This window comes from Psittacula echo, assembly GCF_963264785.1.
Source record: "Psittacula echo genome assembly, chromosome: 6".
Classification (NCBI taxonomy): domain Eukaryota; kingdom Metazoa; phylum Chordata; class Aves; order Psittaciformes; family Psittacidae; genus Psittacula; species Psittacula echo.
The window spans coordinates 49503723-49531434 of NC_137743.1; the positions used below are offsets into that span (position 1 = coordinate 49503723).

A 27712-nucleotide genomic window follows, 5' to 3' on the forward strand; every position below is an offset into this window, starting at 1 on the left:
TCCCTGAAGATAGAGCTCAATAGAATTTTAGCACCACACTGAAGTTTTAATGCAGTCCAAGTAAACTGGGTCTTAAACGGGAACTAGTTAGTCAATCTGGCCACAAAGTAAAAATAAAGCTAAAATACCCTGCTGCACAACTACTGCTTATTGAGGCACTGGGCAAGTTTAGCATAATCTTAATAAGAACCTTTACTCTTTCCCTCACTATACTAATCTTACCAAACCTGACATACAGAATCTTGTAAGTGGCACAAACCTATAAAAATGGCCTTTTACACAACTGAATTCCACAGAGCAGAGTTTAGTTTGTTAACAGTCATGCTACCTTTTCTTTACTTTTCATCCATTCTTCCCCAGTTGATTTGACAGAAAGAGAAAAGGGGAAATAAAAATGAAAAAATACAAATTTATATTGCTCTGTAGGTTGGGGTTATTGACACCTATCTGATTAAGCAATTAATTTCCTTCTAAAATTGGTAGTACACCAACAGATAAGTGCTAAGGAAGAAAGCTGGTTGTCTTTTTAATTGTATTTGTTCGCTATGAAGTGGAACAAGAAAAATTCATGTTATAATCTGCAAAGTGGTAAATGTATTAAAATGGCAATCGAGCACCGTGAAACTTTAGTGCCTAATTCCCAATTCCCAGATCAACCCATAGCCCTCTGTTTAATATACCATGTCCTGTTGGCCATTTAATGTACAGTCTTTAAATTTCCTGTTTCCTAAATAAGCTCCCTTACCGCAGACTTCTACATTTTATTCTAATGCATACAGTTTGCTGCTTATTAGTTTGCGTAATGTTCCTTTTACTATGAAAGAAAAAAAAAATCCACAAGACAAGTTTTCATTTTATCTTGCACTTGTCAAATAATAAGATTCTCCTAGTCTGTCAGACTTCTAAGCTTGTCTAATGTCTGTCATTTGCATCCAAAATTAATAAAGTCTATCCATGCTGTATGATTTTTCAGTTGCTCTGATTCTGATTATACACAATAATTTGTAATTTAAATTCACAAAAAAATATGCCAGTGTAGCAATGTGTTTGCATTGTCAGTTTTAAAGGCTTGGCCTTTATGACTGATACCAAAGCCCTGTTCTTTCCGCTCATTACAAAGTTCCAGTAATGCTTTGGCTGACCAATTACTTCTGGTAATTTGATTATGTACCCTCTTTCTTTTATGATTTACCCATTTAATTGAGGATTGATCAGAACAAAGAGAGACAATTAAATTTACTGCAATAAAAACAGTATGAATAACAAGAGTAGGAACTGAAGTCAAACCAGCAGTAGTTAGGAGTATGGAGATAAGACTGAAATCCTGTCTTTAACTTCTTCTATTGTGTTTTGCTGTGCCAGGGTTGCAAAGAAAAGGATATTAATTTTGCATTCAGTAATTCAGAGAGCTATATTTGCAAGCACAGCAAGGAGGGAGGGACAAGAGATAAAATCTCTGTCACGGCAAAATGAGTAATATTTGGCTCTGTACTTCCATCTTGACAATTTCTTGATTTCTCAAACAAAATGTCATTAGTAAACAGAAATGAATGCTTCAGTACTGAGTTACATGCCAACATGCATGTACCTATCAAGTAATGACTCAAGGGGTCATTCTCAAAACGCACAGAAATGTAACGACATTTTTAGAAATCCCACCGGAGGGCACCACAATGCGCCACTAATAGGGCTTGGCGCGGGGGAGACTGGGGGGGATGGGGAGGAGGAAGAGAAAAAAAAAAACAAAGTCGGCAACCTAGCTTCTAGCCCTCGCTTTCTTTTAATCTGGGAAAGCATGGACAACAGTAATGCTAAAAATTGAAAATAGTCTCCCACAACAAACCTAAGTGAGGATAAAACCTTTGAATACTTCATTTGAAATACCATCATTACAGATAATTTAACATTTCTCCAAATGTAAACCTTCAGCTACATCCTAACTCCTGAAGAATACAAAACACTGGTAAAGTATCTTCCTTAAAATAAAAGAAAATCATTAAGAGTCCTAAAGGTATAACAGACAAAGATGAAAATGATAAATAGGTGTAATGAATACAAAATGAATGGTAAGAGAAACTCTGAGAGAATGTTGGGCAGATATTCAAAGTAGAATACTCTGTAAAGAACATTCCTACCACTCCTCCATTTTATTAAACAAGAGCATTCCACGCATTGCCAATGGTTGCAATTTATTCACAACACACAATATTCAGTGAATCTAGATAGAGACCTGATTTCCAGCCTGTTCACGCCTGAAACTTGCTCACAGCCTTGATCAATCCAAAATTCAAAACTTCTCAAGCATGGGATGTTTTCACAACTCTGAGACCATATTTGGATGGTCTGCTATAAATGGAGCACACAACATTCATCTTTATCACTTGGAATCTATAACATTTCCTTAGACTGTATTCACAAGCCAAATTTGATATGCACAGTCAAACTACAGAGCAACTGCACAGAAGATATTGTTCCTTGTGTAGCATTATTTGAATAGAATAGAGACAACAAAACTTTTACCAAGCATGAATTCTAACAGTAAGAAAACAGAGTGATACACGTATTAGTGTGTAATTCATGCAAAATTTTCTGTGCTGAGGACAATAACAATATTTTCTGCAGTATGTTTTTTACAGTTTACGATACTGTTGGATTTTGTAGAACCAACCAAAAAGATAAAAAGGGCTACCCATCATAAAAAGTGTAGAACACAATGCGGATGCATTTCAGCTGAAAACAGCCATGTTTGTTTGTGCTCTACCCTGGTCACAGCACCATTTGCAAAGGAACTCTGCAGAACCTATGTGGTCTCTGGCCTAGGCTTTGCAATCTGAGACAAAGAGAAAATTTGAGGATGAAATCAGTCTGAAAAAAAAATGCAAAAAAAGTTCATACAAATACCACCTAAAAAGCTAAAGATTCTACCCACTCTTATAAATAAGAAAAAGCAAACATTAGGTATAAACAATCAAATATTCCTCCTCAGCTGTTTAAAGTTGGTCAAGAGGAGACTAAGGATGACTTCGTTATCAGATTTTCAACAGTGTAATGGGAAGCCAAATCATAAAATACATCAAATAATAGTCTTACTCATGAAACACTCTAGGAGACTCCAGTCGCTGTCTTTTCAAGCCCACCCTGAGGAGATGCAGTATAGTCTGCCTATTCAGTGTAGTTTTTCTGAGTGCAACTGCTGGAAATACATAATGAAGTCTTAGCTGCCATAAGCAATGAAGTGGATCTAAGGGAGACTCACAAAGCGCGAGGTTAGCTTAGGCTGATTAAAGTTACAGATGGACTTTTTTCCTAAAACAGAAGAATAAAAGATAGCGAAGATCAGTGGGCTAGAGCTGGTGGAAGCTGCCATCAGCCCACACTGAAGAAGAGGACTGGAAGGACAAAATTTCCTCCACTGCTGTATTGCTAGCAACCTGTAAATGACTTCAGGAAGAAATGATGAAAGAAAAGGTATAGGAACTTGGTAATGGCTTCTCTCTCCTATTTGCCTAGCTGCATATGGGCTACCTCAGCTTGTTTGCTTTCGGTGCTCACTAGATATGGGGAAAAGAGAACATGAAGAGCATACTAAGCTCAAGTATATGGCTCTCCTCCTAGTACCATTTGACAGCTTCTTTCCACTTTTTTGGTGCTTCATAATATTGTTGCAGTGTATTCAGGCTCCCATGAAAGAACCAAGCATTATGCTTTGGATAAAGTCCACCCCTTTACCAGATGTTTTCTCCATTTAAGCCCTAATAAAAACACTTCAAATGATTATGCTGAACCTAAATGGTGTTGAAGTCTTCCAAAAGTCTAGCAAGCTAAAATAATAAATAATACAAATGTTGAAGAAAACAGTTATTTTGTTAATATTCTATTTACACAGCTGGGATCTTAGGAATTTTATCCAGCTGTATATTTAGTAAGCAAGGAAAATTAATGTGAAGAATTGCCTTTTCCTAAGTGAAAAAAAAAAAAAAAACCACAACAAAAAACCCAAGTCAAATTAAAAGAAGGCTCCCCCCCAAATCTGCCTTTCTCTGCTCCATTCCAGATAGACACGCACACCTCCCCCGTACCCATGAACCACAAAATAACTGGAGAGGATTCTTCACAGACAGATGTAATTTATAACAAAGACAGGAAAAGGCAACTGTAACTCAGAGCTTGCTGCCCTTCCTATAAAGTTCACCTCCTTACCAAGAAAAAGCAGAGAATAATTTGTTTGGTTTCTGTACTCAACTCCTTCTCCTTTTATTGTGAAAAGTTTCCATTGTCCTTTTATGTTTTGATTATTGAGTAAGTTAAGAGACTTGCCAAATAGTCCTAGATTGTTAACAGACCACCACTATTTAACTTTGAATGCTTTAACAAAATAAAGGCACAGCTCACATTAATATTCTATGCCCTCATTTTATTTATTATCTTTTCTTTGAAATTTAAACAATTTTCCTAGCAAAGGTTTATTAAATGTGAGCCTAAGTAGCAGTATAAGTTACCTCACATACCAACCAGACATCCTATAAAACTCGGCTTCCTAATTAGTAACACTACGTTTTGCTGAACATAGCATATTCATAGGAAATCAAAATAATGTTTTATGAATTAAATATTCAAATACATCAGATTCAATGTTCAGTAAAAATACTTTATGTTGCAACTTATGACAAGTCGTAAAATTCAAGGTGAAATTACAAAACATACAAATTTTCTGATGCATTTTAAAAAGGGACTTTAAAGGACTGCAAAACTTGTCTATTTAGACTTTGAATACATTTGTCCTCATAAAACCAACTAAAGGGATAAAAATTAATAAAAATGTATACTGATTATAAATCTTCACAGTAAAGAAATGCCATGCTGTTTATTTAGATGAATAAGGTCAATATGGTATTCATAACGTAAGGTCACAAGATGTATGAGTTTGATACATAAATATTCACTCATGGGGATACATTCCCATGAAACATCACATGACTTGTCCATTCCACAGATTCTTTTATGAATACAGTTTAATCTTCAAGATGATGAAAAGCTGCAGATAAAGGTAGGGGGTATAAAAATAGTTGTCCACTGCAGAATAATTTCATGGATGTCTGTCTGCCAATTAATAAAAATAATGCTGGAAATTTTGGAAATAGGGCAATTGTTCTGGCAAAGCAATATCCACTAAGTCTAACAAACAGCTAAATTTGATCCAGCAAATTATAAGGGAAACACAGTACCTTCCTGAATAACTCCTTGGTCCATGCATGGAAGAGTTTAATACTGAAAATAGTATTGTTTTGCTGCAGACATAATGCATTGGCTTAATTCAAGTAAAATGTGTCTTTTTTTTTTTTTTTTTTTTTGGCAGATTCCTTACAAATTATGTTCTTTGAACTACCTAAAACTTGGGATGGAGCTTACGCATATTATTTTTTACCAGTGTGCCAGCAGCAGCCTACCTAGTTCTCCACAGCTTATTTACAACACAAAGCTCTTTTGAGAGTTTGCCACGATGGCTGACCTAGCAACCTGTTTTCTAGATTCCTGGTTCCCCAACAACATGCCTTATGGACAACTGAGGGCATGTTACAGACCCCAGAATCATGTGGACCTTGCTCCGGCAGAGCCAACTACGCTGTATGGTGCCAGGACGGAGCTTGAAATGGTCTTCAGGAGCACTGCATTGGTGTGAGGAAGCTTAAACATAGACATGTAAGAATAGCAATTCTGTTAAAGGGGAGTTTTTTGTTGGTGGTTTTTTGTTTGGGTTTTTTGTTTGTTTGTTTTGTTTAAACTGGAATTAAATCAAGCTGCAAAAATCTCAAAATCTTCTATGGAACAAAATTACTGATCTTCGCTCAGCTCCAATTATTTTGTTTTATGCTGGCCAAGTAAAACAAGAACAGCTCCCAAAGGGCATCAACAGAGTAAGCTATTCAGGAATATTAGAAAAGTGAAACAAAATTCATAGCCTAATATTCTGCCTTCAGCTACTTGAAAATTTCTTCAAGTCAATACATGTCTGCCAATCTCATTGTCTATATTTATATATTGATTAATATTTTTAAACATGTACAATAGCCTTCTGATAAAGCACATAGTCATTTGGATCTTACAACATTCTGATGAATAGCAGAAGGATGCTGCCATTCATGTACTGTCTGTTCTTGTAGTCAAAGCCTTACAATTCCTAGTTGATCTGCATTCCAGCAAACAAATAAGCCATTACTGCTGTTACCAGAACTATGTTTAAACACATACACATACAGAAATCAAGCCACTTTCTAACTAAATAACTCAAAGAGCACATCTGTGTATATTAATTCCTGTACAGTTCTAGAAATGTTTTACTGCCAACAATTCAAGTTTTTTTCCTCTCTCTCTAACATTAAAATATGTCAAAAAATGTGATGCTTTGTCAACTGTACAACTGAAATAAGAAGTTATGATGAGCTTCAAAATGTTCTTTTGTTTTGTTTTTGTTTTTTTTTTTTTTTCCTGTAGTGTCTTTAGCTTTTCATCCTCCATGGTGCTAAGCAATGTGACCTCAGTCACTTCTCAGTTTAACTTCCGTATGTGAATAGGTCCATTGAAATACAAGTTCCCATGTGCTTAAAAAGAGGCGCTTGTTTAAATGCTGCGTCAGAACCATAGTGCTAAGCATACTGAAGGCATAGCCTATGTCAGATATTTGGTATTTTTCCTGCCTGAACTTTTACTTTCATGACTTCATGCATGTTACTGAATTAAAAAGCAGGTTTGTTTCATATTTGATGTTTCCTTAGAAAATAATTTTAAAAACATTTTGTCAATCATTCTCTAAAGCTACTGTAAAGTACTCAGCACTGGCTTATGAATTCCACTAGCTCTCTGGAGCCCCCACTGGCTGTCAGGGCAGCACAGCTCAACTACCAAAACTCAGTAATGTTAAAATTGCCATAGAAGACTATTAACATGTGACCTATGTGGAAACGTAACTGTTAAAGATCAGTGTATGTCCACTACTGGCAAATGAATATACCAAAGACTATCTTTGATATAGATATGCTTCAAAAATTGCAAGAAATACTGCATACAATTCCAACAGGCTCCACTTTTCATTCAGAATAATCACAAGTTCTTCAAGGTCTCTCTAGTTATGGCCATAGTAAGCTTCTAAGATCAAAGGACTGAATATCAGTGATTTTTGTCACAAAACCGACTGGCTCTCCAGCTGGTTACTTCAGTAATCTGGTCTTGGGTACTACATACTTCTGTAAAGGACATCAAAAATTTCCCCACAGACATCAAAAGACCAAGTACCAGTTTGCTAGTTTTAAACATTCATAATCGTAAAATAATGAACCTACTCCTGAAGCTGTAGTTTTGATCTTCTTAGCAGTAAAGGCCTGAGGAACACATTTTGAAGAAAAAAATAAATAAGGACACAGAAATTAAAGAAAAATGGAATATAACACAACATCTATTTATCAAAGATGCATGATGCCAGACTAATTTCATAGTTTATTTAATAACTGATTTTCTAGACAAAAGACATGTGAGAGACATGAACAATTCATGTGAGGACAAGAATATAATACAGATGGGACTAAATGACCTTGGAGACTATTCACTTCTGTATTCAATGACAAATTGTAAGGTGACGTTGTAGGAACATAATTTTTTTCAAAAAGCTGCTGTGCACTGGCAGTACCTCAGCTGGAAAACACAGTAATAAAGGAGAACCAGAATAACAGACCTACAACAAGAGCGCCATATGATGCAGGTATAAAATGTGATTCTAGGACTTGTAGGCTATTCCAAGCTGAGAAAAAGAAAGCACTACTGATACTGTACAAGGCCTTGCTTTTATCTCAGGAACAATATTATGTCAGTTTGTTCACTTGTGTTCAAACAAAAGTGATTTAAAGTGGAACAATTAGAGAAAAAGGCCAACAGCATGACTAAAGGCTGGTATGAATGTAAGAATGAATGCATCAAAAGCCTACCTTAAGAATGTAAGAATACATGCGTCAAAAGCCTACCTTAAGAGCAAAGATTAGAGAAGGCTGGCTTTTCTAGTTTAGCTAAATGAAGGCTCACAATAAGATGGCTGTCTCTTTATGTACTAGTAAAATAAACACTGGGGATGGAACAAGAACTAAAAGTCAGTGCTGGCACAAATTGTTACAAGGAGAAACGCACATAAGCTTGTCATGAATACACTTAGACTGGAAACTAGAAGTTTTATAACCATTACAGAAACCAGGCACTAGGGCACCTTTCTGACTGGAAGAGCAAAGACAAAAAAATTAAGTTTTTAAGCCAGAGTTTGACAAGTTTCTGAAGAGGATTTTGCGTGTTTTCCTATGAGAAAATAGCACTAGAGCTGACAACTGACGAGGTCCCTTCCAGTCCTGTGCTCTTATTTCCTTTAAGTCTTGATGTTTTTGCCATGGTGATATTTACAAAACAAAGCTACAGAAAATCAACTCAGTGGTTTTTAAGCATTACAAATATCTGAAACCTCCAAGCTTTGAAGAACATGCACTCCATTAGCTGGGGAATGAGTCTCTCTAGTGTGAACTGATATGCTTATGGAAATATTCTGGTTTCATACATCTTTAAAATGCAGTTCTTGAGAAATCATTGAGCAAATTTGTTTAAACATGATTGATTAACCAATCTAAATATGCAACACCTAATGAGGATTACATATCAAACTCAAGTTCCAGACTTCAGGGCTTTTGCCATCAGAAAAAAAAAAGCTTTATTAGTCCTCAAATAATATATTCCTCCTAACAACCCTCTTAAATTCAAACACAGAAGGGATTTTGTTCAAACTTTCAAAAAAAAGAAAACAACCAGAAACCAAACCAACCCACAATTGGATGAAGACCAGACATAGTCTGAAAGCTTAATGTTTCAGAAAGTAAGGAGTACATGGAAAGAAGGCATTAATGGAAACAGTTTTGGAACTCTAAGTACAGAGGATGATATCTAGTAACTGCTATAATACTGATTCTGCACTGCCATTAAACTTAATCTTTGATATTTTTATTGCAACCTGACCCACTATGAGATCTCTAAAGAAAATTACATTGTACACTACTATTTCAAGAAGTCAAACTTAGCTAGTCATCTGGGCCATAAAATAGCAGATTACTTCGTCAGGCTGGCTAAAGCAACTAGGAATAAAAGTAGATTTACCAACCACATTATTTTTATTAGGAAATGTTTCAAAGCAGACATAATCCCAAAAGACCTTAGTCTCATTCCATCCAAAAATACACAACAGAGAGCAGCAAAAACATGAACTGCGGTATAAAGTACAATTTGTAAATGTGAGAAAAAAATACAAGATGTGCTGTAATTTATCATCCTATCAAAGCAAAAATGAATTAACATAGAAACAGAAAAAGAAAGTCTTCTATGTAATACACATATTAACAATTTAAACCCTTGTTATAAGTTGTGATATGTTAATAGGAATTGCTTCATTGAATCTCTGCACATGAAGATTTAGTCTGTACTCCTTTTGCTCTTTAAAACTGCAAGCTAATATAAGTGTACTAAATCACAGCTAGAGAGTAAAACCTCCAGAATGGGCAAAAGTTAAAAACAGTATCTTTAACAACAATATTCCTGAAGAACTCTGGTACATTAGCGCTACATGCATTTTATTTTGGATCACAGCCACAGAACAGCTAAAGCACTGCTTCTTCTGTAATCATTCTAAATGTGGGGAACTGCTCATAACAGTAACAAAAAAACCCCAACAAAACCAAGCAAAAAAAAAAACAACAAAAAACCAAACCCAACAATGAATTTACTTGGCAATCTTAACACTTCTCAGCAATTCCTTGTACCATCTTGTTTTCTAACAGGTATTCATGCATATATAATATATAGGTCTTTGTAGATCTGAAATGAAGGAGAAGTAAGTAGTTTGATAGCTAGAAAGGCAAGTTTTAAATTTTAAATACTGCCAAAGTAGGTTAGATGTGCAATATGTGTTTTATCATCTAACCAAGCATTCATGTCTTTCAATTTTAACCTTTTTTTTCATAGGCAATGTGATCACCTCAGGCAGTCTGGTTTAAAGGCTTTAGCCAATGTAAAAATATATTTAAATTAGACAGGTATTTCTTACTTTTTTTTTAAAGACTTAAATACTGTCTGTGTTTTACAAAGGTGGTTCTATTATGCTAGCTGCATCAAACACAGAATATTAATCAGACTGTGAAGCTCCACTAATTACCTGCCACATTTCAGTAACTTAAATTTTGTTAAGTGGCATGGCCACAGATATCGCATGCATAATTCGAGTTTTGAGTCATTTCCCTTTTCTTGTCTGATTTTATTTTACACAGGAAATGACAGGGTCATTTGGAAATTACTGCAGTGAAAGATCAAAAAGGAAACCTGATTGAGAACACTGTTATAATTGCCTGTGTTAGAGAAAAAGTAAAATTCAATGAGTTTACAATCCATCACAGTAAGATTTCTCTGGAAAATACATACCGTGTTTTCTCTAAAAGGGTATCCATTACAACATAAAGTATTGCTATTATTTGTTGAAGCTGCATCTCTTTTAAAGAAGCAGGTCTTCTCATTAGCCTATTCGACTTTTTTCTGTAGGTACTACTTTTGGCACACACAGCACAAATTTACTCACTGAGCTAAAGCAAGCCATTTCAGTTGAAGCAAATAATTTCAGTTAAAGCAAGTCATTCCACTGACTTGTCTCAAAGCCTTTATTTGCAAAAGGATGTAATACTGTAATTAAAGTCTTGGAAAACCATGGTTCTTTGTTATTTTGACAAATCTGACCATTACAATTTACAGTCCCCTATTCCAAAATGACAGACTTTTATTGCTGGAGCTAAAAGAAAACTTTTAGACATTAGCAGCACTCAGCTTAGAGTAAGGATCACATCCAGCTGAGGACCATGGTGTGCCTGCATGGGCTTTTTACCTTTTTTTTTTTTTTTAGCAAGATATTGATCTACATAGCAAGACAGCAGTCAGCCTTTCAGCACAGATTTATCACCTACTTTCACCCTGCAGATTTCCCAGCTGATCTCCTGCCTACTTCTGTTCCCTGAGCAGACGCTGCAGAGCATGCAATTCCAGGCACGCTCCTGCCATGGCCAACCCCACCAAACCACAGCAGCCCCACTAACTCATCAGGGTTTCAGCTGATAGTCTAAGGGACTGCGAACATAGAAGGGAATGCTTTCCTTTATGGATAAGAATTTCTAAATATTATAAAGTTGTAGCAAGAGAACTTGAAGTCTATGTTGGGTTCACCTCCCATCACATTTTAACACATAAAGCAAATGCAAATAATACCATAAATTTGTATGTGTAGCTTCAATGCCTTAAACTGTTACTTACTGGAGAACAATGCATCACCCTATCAGAATAAACTCTACTGGAATATGATTATTGATTTTCTTGGGACTGCAGTGTGGCTGGACAAATTAAAGACTTTCTGCCATGTAACTCAGAATACAAAACAGATGGATAAAACTGAACTGTCACATAGGTAAGAAAAGGCCATAAAAGTCTAAAAATTGTCATGAGGATTTTCATGACAGTTATAACTGTAGATTGCACTTGTTATTTTGATGGATCGTCACCAAAATAATTCAAAGAAACAGATTTCTGCCATTCTTAGTAGAGGTCGTAGCTTCAGCAGAGGTGGTTCTCCCCAGCAGACAGACTGTGCAGAGCAAACATTCTTCTGTGGCTGGGACAGTGTACACTGATCTCAGCCACCCAGAAATGGGTTTTAAGAAAACACAAAGACATTTAATTTAAGCTAGTCTACAACTGATAAGATGCATTACTCAAATTTACACAAGAAATTACTTAAACAAAACTTTATTAAAAATAATTTTGCCAGTTAGAAAGTGCTACCCAGCCATTGATCTGATTAGCTAATCTAAAAAAATAACCCTAAGGGAGTAATGCTGAAGTCCTGCTCTACTTATGTAATGACAGCTTTGTCACTGATTTCATCACAGTTGGAATCGTAACCCATCTTACAAATGATGAGAATAATTTCCAAATATTTGCATCCATATCAACAAAAATCCTTTTGTATAATACAGTTATTTAAAATAACACAGACAGAAATTATCATTTGATGATGAAATGAAACATCATTTACATCACATGCTTGACAGTGTGAAGAAAATTTTCCAGTGGATTAATTTTAACTTCACTGTGTACTGATAAACTAAAATATAAGTGCCATCAAAAAATTCCACTACCATGCATCTCTGAGCAACCAGTTGTCTCCTAATATAAATTATAAATGTAAATCCTTTTCAATGTATTTTAAGATATAGCCTCAAAATGCAGAGTCAGGCTAAAGAAAGGTTTATTTGATGAATTGAATCTGTCCATTTGATTGAAGACCACATCCTGCATCAATGCATTTTCCTATGTATTTTCTCACATGTAAGTTGGAATACATGACAAAGTTTGCAGTCAACCATTTCACTATTATTAATTGAATACTTTCAATATGCTGAGTTTCTAGCTAGCTTGTTTCCTTGCAGTCAGTATAATTAACTGTTGGAGAAATGAAACTCTTTACATACACATGCGTACATAAACATTAGGACTGTGGTCAGACTAGGCTTGGAACACAACCTTTTCTGGTTCTGATTGCTGATTTTGAAAGTCAGACTCATGCATTGCTAATTGAAATTACATTCATCAACTTATAAATACATACACAAAAGTATTCCTGATTTAACACAACTAACATCTTAACCAAGCAATGCATTTACACTTTTTTGAAATCCAAAATTAATTCTGACTATCAGGATCAAAACATCTAACTTGTATTCTTTAATCAGCCATTTTACGCTAGCAATACAGTAACGTTGACATGAAGTTGCTGTGAGCAATATAAAACATATGCTACAGTGCATTCATTAAATAACTCTGCATAATGAGTTCCATCTATATAAATGACTTACCTCATTACTTGTCACAAGTTCTTCTCTTGAACTATGGAAGAGGTATTCATATAGTTTATAGTGTTTAAATAAGCTGGAAAACAAGAGAATATAGTACTATTACAGCTGTAAATCTTTGGAAAGATAATAATATTAAAAATCCTGTTAAACTAAAAGTTACTCTCCAGCATGGTAATACTCCAAATTTAAAAAAAAAAAAATTGGTTGTTTAACCTCAAGTACAAAAACCAGAATATTTAATTTACAGCATTTACTATCATATGGCCATAAAAAATACAGGAAGATACTTCAAAATACATCCCCTTTGTCCTTATGAAATTGAACTCTGCAAAGACAGTTCTACTCTGAAAAAAGTAATTAACAAAGCCAAATCGGCTTTCAGATTCTGGGATGGACTGCCAATCTAGGCATCAAGTTGATCTTGGAACACCAAAACAGTAAAGAATGGAAGCATTTATTCTCTCAAGGTTATGTTGCAAAATCACCATAATATTTCCTCAAATTAAAACTAAACTAGACTGACACACTGGAGTTTTGTGCATTACAACAAAAGTAACTTTAAGTAGAATTTGTCAATGCCCTAAAATATTTATCTGCCTTTAAAAGATATACACCTTTCCTTTTCACATGTTTTAAATAGTTTTTCCTGTTCCCTTTCCTAATGATCAATGATATTGCATTTGTTTAATCAAAGGTTTGGTGTTTCACAGCCCATCTGTTACAATTACTTGTTCTCTTAAAATCACGATACAGAACTTCTGGCTTCTGCCATGTCATTTTGACATATGATTTAAACCACAGCTCTGTGATTTCATAGCAAGTCCAGGTTGAAGAATGATTACAAGAATTTCTTGCTCTCTGCCTGATGTACCCATGAAAGATACAGCAATATTTGAAGGGAATAGCTGTAACTGATTCCTGTGCTTTCCAACTAAGGACAGGACACAGGTTTGTTACTTAAAAGAGCCATCAACTGGGACAGCAGTGCCTCTTTGCTTGGCATTGGCAAGGTCGCAGCTGGAATACTGAAGCCTGCTGTGAGGATGGCTTTGAACTAGATGGTCTCCAGAACTAGATGGCCCTTCCAATCTCAATTTTTCTATGGGTCTATGAAAGTAACTAGTATACCCAACAGATAAAATTATCTAGCTAATGCTAAAGACACTGCTACTAGCAGCAGAATATCATGATAATGCAGTGGAAGCATGGTTACAATACCAGCGCCTGGCCACACAAACCAGCATGGGCTGCTCCTTGACATATGGTGCTCCCTAAGCCTCACAGGGAGCCAGCCACTGCAGGTGCCACCCTGGCTGGCTGCCCTACAGCTCTGAAGCTTTTCGCTCACCCAGCCTCACATCCCCATATGGCTGGCAGAAGGGCTCAATCAGCCAGCTGCATGCAAAGTGAGAGGCTGCTGTTGTGAGGCACAGGTATCTGAAACACAATCCTGGCTCTGGCAAGTAACAGAGAAGCCAGCTGTGGGAGTCAGTGCTCAGTACACACTATTTTAACTGATTGTCCTTCCCTCGGTCATCATCAGTGTTTACATGATGCCACATGCCACAGTACGAGAGGTTCCATGAAATACTGCAAATCAGAGATGACTTGCTTTAATTTCAGTGCTGAAAGTGCCTTCTGACGTACATCAGTGGTCCTTCTAAGCCATGAAAGCAGCTTGGAATTAGGAGAATAAAATGGTGGCATGGTCTGCCTCTCTTAAAAGACAACAGTACATCTTCCAGTAGTTAGTCAAATGTATCTGTGAAACTTTCAAATGCATTTTTACCCAAATGGGCACTGACATTTTTGCCCATATGTACATTTCCTAATTTGTTGAGAAGTATTACTGCAGCCTCATTGAACATTTGGTTCTATGTGCTATATAAAAGTTTTATTCTACAGGTACACTTAATGCGGTCATTCAATTACCATTAGTTAAAAACCAAATTTTTTTACCAACTTGCAAAAGAGATTTGGCTACTATAAACTACAAGCTCTCTTACTCCAAACAACACAGCTATGAATTAAGTTGTTACAATATTTGCCATTTCATTTGCAGTACATTTTTATTGCACTACTTCACCAAAAAATTCCTGCCATGATTCAGTGGAGATTGAAGAATTATGTTTAAGCAGACTTCAGGACTTAACCTGGAAATGACTCACACCAGTTTATGAAAATACACATGCCTCCTCACATACACACCTATTATTTGGTAAAATTCTAACAGTGATTATTTGAAATAAGAAAAAAATATTTTAATGAAGACAGACATACAAGAAATAAGATATATATCTTTCAAACTGCATTGGCAGAACTTCACATTTCAAAGTGCCTTGGAAATAAGCCAGATTTACAGCACCTAAAAATCAGTTCTTCCCATCTAAATGTGTTACGATATTTCTTATGGACTATGTTGAAGGTACAGATAATTCATAATATTCCCCAAAATACAAGTTAGCACTTTTAGCAATTCTGAATTTCATTAATTTATTTTTAAACAGAACTTTGTTCAGTCTGGCACCCTTAATCCTGCATCAAGGAAAGAATTCCTCCATTTAACACTCTTTAAATCAAGTCACGTAAATTATACATCAGAATTTATTTTGAAACAACAGTGCAGTTTTCTTTCTTCTATCAGACATTATACAAATGCTTTTGTTTGTTGTGAGCAATTAAAAAAAATCTATACCAATGTCTTTAGCAATTACTCAATTAAAATTTTACCCATGCAAGTAAGATTAAGAATAGACCCCTCTTATGATGTCATAGGAGAATCTGAAGGTGATTAACAATGACATATTTCCCTAGCTCCACTGTTTTCTGAAAGAAAATGTCAAGATCTATGTTGATGTGTGTTTGCCCAAGGAGACAAGATAAAAAGATGATAACTGTCACCTTTCACCAAACCTGAAGGTGTCATTACAGTTGCTGCACAGTTTGTGCCAATGTATTTGTCCTCACTTCCATTATTATCCCCTGGGTTTATATCTCATCTGTAAAAACGTGATCTGAACTAAAATATGTCATACTACCTTGAGTAGGAAAGAAGCTATAGGCCTATCATTTAAAATAAAGGAAAAAAAAAAAAAGTGAAGAACAAGAAAAAATGTCAAAGTAATACATTAATTTGAATTGTAATAAAACTAAGTCAATCTATTTCTGAGTTCATAAAGGTCAAAGTACACCCCACATAAGTGTGCTGATTCAGTTCTTATTTAGAAGAAAAATATTCAAATTAGTGAAATTACTGACTGTATGAACTGGACACATATAACAGATTTCAGAGTATGTGTATAAATCCATGACTTTGCAACAGCACATACTTGTAATAAATTGAGCAGTTTGAGCTTACGTCTACATATTTAGTGGAAAAAATACCATTCTGCTGCAAAAGTCTTGTGACTTGATTGTATTCCTACCCAATTAATACTTTGGTGATAGTAGGATGGAGCACCTAATCTCTTGAATTAAAATATTGTGACTGTGTAGGAATTCATTCATGGACAAGATATCTCTGAATGGATAATTTACACAAGACCTATAGACACAGTATTTGGAAAGAAAATTTGTTCCAAATAAATACACAAAAGGCTCAGGCAGAAAGGGAGAAGTAAAAGAAGTTGAGTGAGACAACTTAAATGCCAAGTTTCCTTTTAGTTTAGGGCTAGTGCTTGGCAGGACATTGGTTTGCTGTGACCACAGAAATTTGAGATTTAAAGAGATGTTCTCATTTCATACAGGAAGAACCTGAAGTTTTTTATATTTTCCATGGGAAAAAAAAGAAAAAAAGAAAAAAAATCAGAGAGCAGGAGAGAGACATAGCTCAACTGTAAGAGAAATTGCCTGTGATGGGTTTAAATCTCCATCTGGGTTTAAATGGGTTTAAATCTCATGGGTTTAAATCTGAATCTGAGTACCCTAAACAGAAAGGCTATCAGCCATCCTACCATTTTTGTCCATCTTCAAGAGGAAATACTTTCCTGCATCCAGGAAAACACTCTAAAAAAACCTTTTTGACATGTTAAAGTTTTCCTGGCAGTCATGACCTCACTTTTTATGCCCATATGCCACAAAATCTTGCTCTAACCACTCCTCAGGTCAGAAAATAGGCTGAAGGGCTACAGGTGTAGTACAGCGCATGAGCATAAATTACAATAGTACCTTTCCAATTTGCCATCTCCGTACCCCCAGCATTCATGGATGATACAACAGCTTGAGAAGCATTCCATCTATCATGTAGTGGAATCAGAGATAGATGAGTATAGCCACTGTCTTAGCTATATTATTTCAGTGAAGAAAGGTCTGTATACATTACTTTATAGTTAAGACTTTACATGGAGAGGTATGATTGGCTGCTATCAGATCCTTTTTTTTTTTTTTTCCTCAGATACAGAATTGAATTACTGCTGTTTGTATCTCTTTCTGTGACTGTTTAAAAGCTGAGACCAGTCACAAAATCTTTTCATGTAGATAGTGAACTTTTGCTAATTTTGAAATGCAACATTTCTATGACTCTTATATGACCATAGACTTAATTCTGTAAAGTACATAACTTTAAAACATTTAAGAAGTCCACTACAGCTGTCAAGGCCAGAAAAATACTTAAAGTTATAGACAAGACCTAGGATTTTATTCAGCTGGAATGTAAAAGTAGAATGCTTTAAAAGAAAATCAAGAATATTCTCTATACACCACTCTCCCACTTTTATCACCTGAAACAAAGCCCAGAAGGAAGCTTTTCAGCATAATCTCACATTTGATAAGCTTCCAGTCCAAATGTATTTAGTGGGCTTTGACATCTGAAGCTAGATCTATACTTCTACTTGCATATTCTCTCTTCTTTTTAATGTTTTGAAGCGTGGTGTGTGCACTTATGTTGGCATGTGCAGTATTAACATATCCAATTAAATAATGTTAACTTACTTTATCAGCTATTTCCACACCCCGTTAAATTATTCAAATAAGACCATATCCTGTAGAAATAAATACCTGATATTCAGATAATCAATGACTGCTTTGGCTTGCTCGATCCTGAAGAAATTCAAGTCACCACTGCTTTCTGTATCAGTTTCTCCTGTTCCAGCCATTGCTCTTCCAAGTTCTTTTAAGTTGTCTCCTAAGCTCATATGTTTGTCTGCAAAGTAGACCCAAATAACAAAAACTACATATAAATATGACAGGGTGGGGTTTTGGTTTTTTGTTTTGTGCTTTTTTTTTTTTTTCATTTTAATTACAAAACTTCTTGAAATTTAAGTAGTTATGAGCCACATAGAAACTTAAAAAGCAACAGCAGTCATACATTTTTGTCTGTTGCCATTATTCTTGTCAATAAAATGTGCATTAAAATTCCATCACAAACCCACCAATCCACCCTCATAATGTAAGGATCGCAATAATGGATGTTTAAGATACTACAGCTTGGTCTCTTTACTTATGCAGAGATAACCACAGGCAGAATAATATGTAAATTTAAGATGCTTAGTATGTTTATCTTTAAAATAAATTTATTATACTTTATGTATTGTAAAATATTGCTCTTCTGACCTTGTCCATATTAATGGCTTATCTTACATAAATCATTAATACAGGAACAGATATTAAAATGGGTAATCAATTTGTTTTAAGTGCTTACAGTCATAATTAAACATTAATATACATAATACTCTGCATGTATCCTCAAGGTTGGAGACATTTTTGCACACCCCTCAAAATAGATAATGACTTTACATTTTTACCCTGGAAGTCAAAACCAAATGCCAAACCAACTTTGAATTAAAATTTAAATTCTGTTTGTTAACTGTCTTTATAAAGAGGAAAATCTGAAATATATCAGTTTGCTGAACCTTTAAAAAGAAAGGATTAATCTTTCTGATTTGTGTACAGTGTGTACCATCACTAGAACCATGGTGGAGTTTAAAGAAAATAAAGTTTTGAATACAATTTACCTGGGGTTTATTAAGTCTAAAAATATCTACAGTAGAAAATGGGGAAATATCCACCAGTGGTGAAATAGATTTATTTCCCTTATTGTTTTAAGTCTCTTCTGATCTGCTTCTTGATTCTTTGTACAGAAAACAAATTAAAATACTTACAAGATTCTGGTCTAGTTTTGCCCTTTAACGCACAGCAAGCAACCCCCTGAAAATTTAACCAATAGAAGCCATGGGAAATGAGAAAGAGTAACAGAACTGGAAATATCAGTTGGTAGGGAAATGAAGCCATATAACAAGATTCTGAGAAGTCACAACATCCAGGCCCAGGTCTGTCACCAGCTTGTCCAAATTTTCTCTTTCCTTTGTGCACCTGAGTTTCAGCTCAAACTATCTGTCTCAGGAAGGCTCTCACAGTCCTTCTGAGGTAGGTAGCACTTTACCCTCAATGTATAGAAGATGAAACAAATCACAGAAGTAAAGTAACTCCAGCTCCCAGTCAACCAAAGCCTCCAGCTTCCAAAACTCAGTTTTTCCCTCTTTTTTACCAGCCTCAAATGAGTTTCCACTAGCCTCCTTCTCTAAATCCATTCTTCCTGCTCCATTCTATTCTTGCTATTACGGTCAAATCAGCTTGACATTTCAGACCACTTGGGTCCGGTGTAGGGAGAGGAAAGCAACTAGATGATCTTAAGGTCCTTCCCAACCCTAACTATTCTAGGATTCTATGATTCAGGGAACTTAGCTGTGAAGAAAATGTAAGAAATCTCCTGTAAACATTTACAAACTTCATTTTCTTTCCCTAAAAGCCATGTATCTTAGTCAAATCTGAATGGGTTTTCACAAAACAGCAAAAAGTAAATTCACAACACTTGCTTGATAAACCTTATGTCTTTATTTCAAAGCATAAAGGCATTGGAGCTGTTAGGGGAAAAAAAAAAAAGGACAAAATAATACTTTTCTTTTTTTTTTTCCCCTCACAGCCTCTGTCTGCAAGCCCATTGAACTGTTTTAGTTGTAATTTTATATATAAAAATTAATCAGAGGCAGACATTGCTATGGAAAATTTCTGTTTAAAGAGTTAAAGTCTGTCAAAGTTTTATGCAACTAAGATCACATTCCTGAAAAATGTCAGTCAGCTTTAATAATCAGTTATGCTACCAGCTTGTCTGGTACACATGTATTACATACAGTCTCATAAAACTAATTTCTGACACGTTTCCATTCTTCTCCATTGCTATATTAATCTAGTTAGCATATGTTAAGATACTTTCTCACTGGAGACAGGAAGGACAACTGGAATTCCAATGATCATAAAGCACGTACATATTCTGTCAAAATTCCAAGTCAGAAAGGCTCTTGAATTAAATTACAATAAAAGAGTATAATAACTATTACGAGTTTGATTTTAAATACTCATCTCTTTGAATGGAACTGCTGAGTCCTTTCACTCTTCCTCTGGGATGGACTTTTCTCAACATAATCACTTTCAAAATGAATGTTAAGTAAGCATTGTGATCTCCGGAAAATGGGTTTTAGAAGATGCTGCTATGAATTTTTCTGGCTATTTTTTCCCACTAGATGCAAGCTACATGCTTTGTTGGAAATTTCTTCATAGTCACAGGAGCTACAGTCCTTTCATTGTCATTTTTCATCCTCAGCAGTGATGCCAGTTTACCTCCCTCACCAGTTTTCAGTTAACCAATATATTTTGTGCCAGAAGTGCAGTATTTGCTGGTTTTTAGTTAACCAATATATTTTGTGCCAGAAGTGCAGCATTTGCCATACAGCAATCTGCCTGAGAGTTGACCTCCAAGGATAAAATAAATGTAATTCACCTGCTGTAATGCTACAGGATGTACTGAATGTCTCAAACAGCAGAGAAATGTGCCCAAGGCTACAGTGAGTCAGTCACCAAGACAGCTGGAATTGGAATTTAGGAGCTCCTTGCTCTTACTCTACTGTAATTATTATTTATTTTACCATAGCAAAGATGAGGTCTTTTTAGGACGTGGTGGTTTTGTTCTACTTACTGTACAAGCAAATAATTAGTGATATTCGGCTAAAAAGACTACATTTATCTTTAAGAAAAGTTTAATAACTGCCAATAAGAGTTATTTTCAGGTACCAGTATAACATGCCAACATTCAAGGGGAAAATAAATAATTTTACGATTACTTGTAATAAATATTGCTTCCTTAAAATGACTGGAAAACAATCTTGTCTTCCACTTCAGATATTTATTTTACAGTTTTTAATTATACTTACCACTGAGGTTCTCCAACAGGAAATTTAATAGATCCATGAATCCTGAGAGCTGTATCAGACTGAAGTTCATTTCTTTAGCCCACCAAAAACCCGCAGTATAGTAATCTAGCAAAATAGCTTCTTTTAAAGATGTATTTAAATGTTTAAAATTCAGAAATCCTTCCAGGCTTCTAGAAGAAATTGCAGATTAAAATAATGAAATTTTAAAATAAATTACAAATTCCAAAGTTTAACTTGGTCTGCTTGTAATTATATCTATAATATATATTGTTATTGTATATATGTGTGTATCTTCCTGGGACTTAGCCACATCAATTTCTAGATATGAACATTAATGATCAGAGGACATATCAACTGAAAAAACAAACACCTATAGGCTTCAACAGACACTAAATGTTAAGATATGATTAATGAAATAGCAAAAATAAGAACATTACAAAACCCAAAAAGAAATATACTGAAAACTCCAGAGAAAAATCAGTTTGTTCAGGAAGGTGTTTGTAAGGTGAAATGGAAGTCTCCACTTTTGGCTATCACTATTTCCCTCAGATTGAGATACTTTTACAGTACACTAAAAGGATCTTGCTTCCCTTTCAAGATTATTTTTTATGTCACCTCCAAAGAAAAATTACATTTGAAAATGAATGTAAATAATATAATATATAATTATTGAACGTATGTAAAATATTTTGGATTTTAAATTCCACTTTCATAATAGTCAAGACATTTAAGAGCCTCATCCTATTTTACTGGCACACTGCGGAAATTTTTCCACTTGCTTTAACTTAAAAAATTCATGAAAAAATACACTCTCTCGTAGGAGACCATGCTGTTGCTGATACATTTATGTTTACTCCATCCAAACATAGAATTAGTTATGTCTTTCGTAATAACTGTGCACATTTTTCCAGGTGAAGAAAAGGGATCAGGGCTAGAACTTCAGTTTGCAGTTCTGCCAGTATAAATTCAGCCATGTCTCAGGTAGTTAAGTTTTATATTAAAGCAGTCCTTGGCTTCTTAACTATACCAGACAATGCAAATGCTAGATGTCATCATAGTTTTCCCCTGTAAGAAAGCAAAGTCCTTCTGTGTGTGTGCGTGTCCCCATTCCTTCCTAAGAAGGGCATTAATCTCGGACCTTCTAATAGGCAGAAATTTTTCAGGGTTTACACCAAGCCAGTAGAGATACAGTGTTAAGTAAGATGAGCTGTTGGTTTTTGTTGTTGGTTTTTTTTTTTTTAATTAAAGCCTCAATAGCTAACAAAGGAATACATAATCCAATCAGTTTTAAAACATGTATTCCTTTGTTCTTGCATGACAAATTTGCATGGCTGCACAAATGCAAGTCGGTTAAAAACACTTAACTGTGTACTGAAATAGAAGTGGAACATGGCCAGCTGAACTTTCCAAGGTTTGAAACAGTCCATATCCTCTCTGAAGCTCCTGCCAACTCTGTGTTTTCATAATCAGAGCTTCTCAGGGATTTAGATTTTTCTCTGATGCCGCTAACAATGCCAGTACTCATTTTTTCAGTATTCTGTAAGGCATGTTACTGACAACAGTATCTATAAATGATCAGGAAACGATGGATCATTTAGATTCCCTAGTTACTCTGCTATCTTTTCCTTCATGGAAGGTGCTCAAGTACTACAGAGATGGACAGCAGTATAAAACTCCATGATAGATACGAATGCAGGATATCAAAAATCTTATACTGAATCAGATCCATTCTAATATTCTAACCTTAGCTGTGGCCTTCAAACTGCTTTATGTATAGACATGATGCTTTAGTAAACTAACAAAATTTCAGTGTTACTTCTAAACTGCTTAGAGTCCATAAAGTGCCCTGTAACTATCCTCTTTTCAGTCAGATGCAGTATATACTTCACGTTCCACTTATTCCAGTGTGTATATATACACATGTGATTAGTTGAGACTAAGAAGAAATGTACAAACTTTCAATACTTTTCTTTTTAATCTTTTTATCATTAAGCACACTGTAGTCTCAAGTTGCACGTTTCAGTCTCTTCTAAAATCAGAGGCCTATCATGCAAGAGAAAACAGTAAATGAGAGATTTTTAAACAATTATTACTGTTTGTTGGGAACAAATTTTCTTTCCAGTTTTATTTAAAAAAGTATCTCAGAAAGAACTTTTTCTCAGAACAGTGAAAAATAGGAGAAACAGAATATATATTATGAATAATATTATAATCTCTAATAAATAGTTTACCTACTCAGAAGGACAAGGTTCAATTTTTTACAACCTAGTCCAGTGGACTAGCCCATTGACTTTCAATTCACTAAGAATTTCCTAGAGGACACAAGTCCTTCTAAATAATTCGAGCACTTCTGAAAAGTCCCGTCCTTAAAATATAAGCCTACAGTCTCAGGTTGAACTCCTGGTCTCCTAAATTTAGCTGCTATTAAGCACTAATAACAAAGGAGAATGTTGCTACAGAAAGGATAAGATGGGCTTACATCAAAAGTCTTTGTCTGCCTTCTATTTCCCCAGTGCACCGTAAAGGCTACCCACTAATACCTTCTTCAGCTTCCCATTCCTTCCTGAACTTTTCAGACCTTTCTGATTTTTCAGTAACTCTAACTTAGAGTACAAAATCTTACATGCTTTAGCAAAAAAGTTACCAAGTGAGACTCATAAAAAAGCTCAGTATTTGCCTGTTCTTATTTACATCTTAGTATTTCATTTACAGCATATTTAATACTATTGTAAACTCAGAAACCATATAAATATGAAATACAAGGGGAGGGGTGGGAGAAAAGGAAATACAGTAAAAAAACCCCTAAAGACGAATGATGGAACTATCACAAAAGAAATCTAACAAATAGTCTATAATTTCTGTTTCATTATTACATTGGATCTAGAATTATTATCATTGCCTCTTACTTTTGAATTTCTTCCTCATTTTGTTCTGACAAAGCAGTAATTTGGGAAAGAGAAAGAAATGTCCCACTAATAACCTTCTTTCCACCTGTGGCATCCTGATCTTGGTCTTCTTCCTACACAAACATATATATATACAGAAATATAATTTTAAAAGCTTTATTTTATAATGTCAGTAACTTATCTAAATAACATTTTTATTTTGAGAAAGTATGTAAGGGATTAATTCAACAAATGCCAAAAAGGTAATACAGCTAAAATTATATGGCAGCAACACAATACCCTAACTATTTTTCACTAGAGAAGAGCTAGGCAGATATATGGAAAATAGTATTTTTATCTTAAATTCATGTGGGAACAGAGTGACATATTATGTGTTGCACAAGATTAAATTAAGTTGCAACTAAAAACAACAGAAATATAAAGGTGAAAAAAAATAATCTATGAATCTAGATTTGACCAACATGATACTAGACTGCACAGTAATTAAATTTTAAAATCATTTTCTGGTTAGGATATTAAGAGTATACATACACATTACCATACTGTTTGCTCTACACCCTGAACTTGATTGCATTTTCAAATCCACTATCTACACCAACTCTTTCCCTAAGCAAAAAAAAAGAAGTCCAAGATAGCTGCTGCAACACAATGAAACACATGCAAGGATCTGACACTACTGTTTCAGGAAAGGTCAATATATTTGTAATACAGAAGGAAGTTCCTTATAAGAAATATAAGGATGTACATGTTACGGGGATACCAAAGTAAGCATTAATCAATAATGCCTTATGAATAATGTCTCATGAAAAATAGAGTAATTTGATAATTAATTTCTTAGGCTGTGTCACTGACCAAAAACATTCAACCAGAGACTTCAGTAAGAAATCTATGAAATAAATAAAGCAGTAGGAAAAAAACCCTGGTTTACAATCGAATATGCAGGCAACAAAGTGAAGTGTCAAAGCACATTATAAAATGCAAGGAGGCAGACTCTTTACAGAGATGCATGGCAGTGGAACAAGGGATATTAGTCATAGAATAAAATACTCCAGTTGAAAGGGATCTACAATGCATTAGCATGTGACAGCACAAGGAAAAATATTCCATTATGAAGATAATTAAGCATTAGAATAGGTTACTCAGAAAGGTGCAAGAATCTCCATTTTCTCAGGTTTCAAGACTGAACTGGACAAAGCCCTGGTCTGCATTCACTACCAGCCCAGCTCTGAGAAGCCAGCTGAACCAGCTCATGTCCAAAGGATCCCTCCAGCCACATGACTGTGGGTCTAATTGGCCTGATCTGCTTCTGCATGAGGACATAAAAACCTGACCATAATTTACTCGTAGAAGGTACACTTCTGCATCTGTGGGACTTGGGCTTTACAGATGTGCAGCAAGGCAAAACTTGCAGAATAATGTTTCTAGCCCATCTAGAGAAAGTGGAAGATTTCCTACCACGAGCTGATTTTTGAGCCTTAGCAGCATTGTTCGGGGCTAATAATCAACTAACTTTAGCATTGGGCAAAGAGAGCCCCCAAACAAAGCTACACTACTCCCCCTGCTGCAGCCAAACTGCAAGACACACTTAAAATTCGGACTAGCTGAGTGGCAACATGCGTGACTGATGAAACAAGACTGAGAGAACAAAGAACATTTAGTAGACAGGTAAGGTTGTTTTCCTCTAAGTACTAGAATACTTTCACATGTACTATAATATGAAAAATTATTGTTCCCAACTATAAAGAAGTTAATCTCAGACACAATGTCTCATCAGAACAACAGGAATGAAGTAAACTAAGACTTCCTTCACATAGTTAGCATAGTTAGAGTTTGCTTTTGTTTTATCAGCAATAATTCTTGCAGTATAAGAGGAAGTACTTGTACAGACAGTAATGCTGATGTAATTGAAGTTGCATGCCCTAGCTAGGGGGAAGAAAAAAAAAAAAAAAAGGAATAGCTCAACATGCTAATATTATATGATTAATGAGAGATATTTTTCAATAATCAGGAAAAACATGAACACTTTCCTGAAGTGACCAGTGTGTTAGAAACTTGTTGAAGAAGAGTAGAAGTAGTGAAGTTAAAAGAACTGAGTTAAAGGAACAACTGATACTGATGTTTTGGAAACTGAATTAATACCTGTTCATCTCTCTCAGGCTGTTCAATGCATAGGATACTCTACTATGTATTTTTGCATCATTACATAAATGATATCACCAATCAGTCATTCAACATTTTACTGACCACGCTTCTTCTAAGACATAATGTTAACATTTTACAGGTATCACCCCAGATGGACTTTATCAGTATAGCGCAGGGAATTTAGCGCTGTATTGTAAGAAAAGCATAAGAAAGTTGAAGGTATCATGGTTTTGTGCTCATCAAGCTATTTTTCAGCTTCTCCTCTGCTGTTACAGGCCTGGTGTTAGTAAGAACAAAGTCCCTCCCACAAGACTATCAGTTACCTGTATGACACTCCCCCATCGTTCAAGATCATAGCAGTAGCCCTGTAAATAGAGGTGCATCAAAAGTCTTCCTTTTTTCCTTCCCCCTCCTTACACCTCATGCTGTAAGGAACAGGTTAGTAGGCAAAAAGTTGAACATTCTGGAAACCAACTTTTTATCTGAACTCCCAAGAATCTTACCCAAACTCATTTCTCACTGCATTTGAAAAGTATCAGGCAACATCCATCATGTCAGAAACAGCTTGTCCAAATATGAATTTTCTTCTGCCTCCAGTACGTACCTGGCTTACTTCCATATGAAGCTTTCTAACCTGTATCGTACTGACAGGCTCAGCACACTTAACATGCTGATGCTAAGGCTCATCTTGTTCTCTGAATTACAAATAGCAAGGACCTCTGGGAAAATTTGCTGAAGTCTTAGTATGTATGTATCTTGTATGTATTGTTGTATGTAGTATTGTATTACATCAATATATAAGCTGTATAAGATTACAAAAGTTAATCTAAAAATAACTCCAGGTGCCTTGCACTCAGTCACACACTTAAAGGTGCTCTAGCATTAAAAACATATTCTTTGACCAACTAAAGTTTGCAGTTTAAGCTCAAGATATTCAAGCCGCTGTAACTCAGTACTGCAGATAAGGCTCTGTAATATGCACATCAAAATCCAAGACTTCACGTGGCAAGGTGAATGCTTCCTATTTCATCACCTGCACACATCATATCTGCAATGATATACCCAGCAGCAACACCCCCCAATAATGCATCTTTGTTACTGCTCATAAGGACGGATTTGTGGCACCACTGTCCACTACAAGCACAGGTATCCGGTAAGATTTTCTGTTCCAAATAACTAATGAGGAACTACAGTACATAATTAAAAAAATTAATTTTTAAAATATCAGTGTTTCTGTAATTTAAAAAAGTAGTGAAAGTCCATGATTCATTTAAACAATCCTGTATTTGTGGAAAGTTTCTGTCTGGGAAGAACCCACACACACGCATGGCTAAAAGCTTAAAATTATTTTGATTGAATACTCTTTTGTCTTTTGATTGCTATCTTTAACTATCACTGAAAATTCAAAGAGAAGGTATTTTATATACATGTTCACTGATGTCAAAGAATTTATCGTTCATTTCACTGTTAACTGTAATGACTGACTGAGGTAATC

The 27712-nt window shown here is 35.2% G+C and overlaps 1 protein-coding gene across 1 annotated transcript in view; it reads right to left on the minus strand.

Annotated features, from left to right (window-relative positions):
• CABCOCO1 (ciliary associated calcium binding coiled-coil 1) overlaps positions 1 to 26559 on the minus strand; it is a gene marked incomplete at both ends in the record, with an annotated part of 49359 nt that extends 22800 nt beyond the window's left edge. Inside the window, 6 exons of the mRNA XM_080622011.1 lie at positions 12966 to 13038; positions 17961 to 18105; positions 21170 to 21339; positions 24076 to 24188; positions 25886 to 25998; positions 26541 to 26559. Of these exons, the coding sequence (XP_080478137.1) occupies positions 12966 to 13038; positions 17961 to 18105; positions 21170 to 21339; positions 24076 to 24188; positions 25886 to 25998; positions 26541 to 26559 (633 nt within the window). The remainder of the gene's footprint in view (positions 1 to 12965; positions 13039 to 17960; positions 18106 to 21169; positions 21340 to 24075; positions 24189 to 25885; positions 25999 to 26540) is intronic.
• Between the last annotated feature and the right edge of the window lie 1153 nt (positions 26560 to 27712).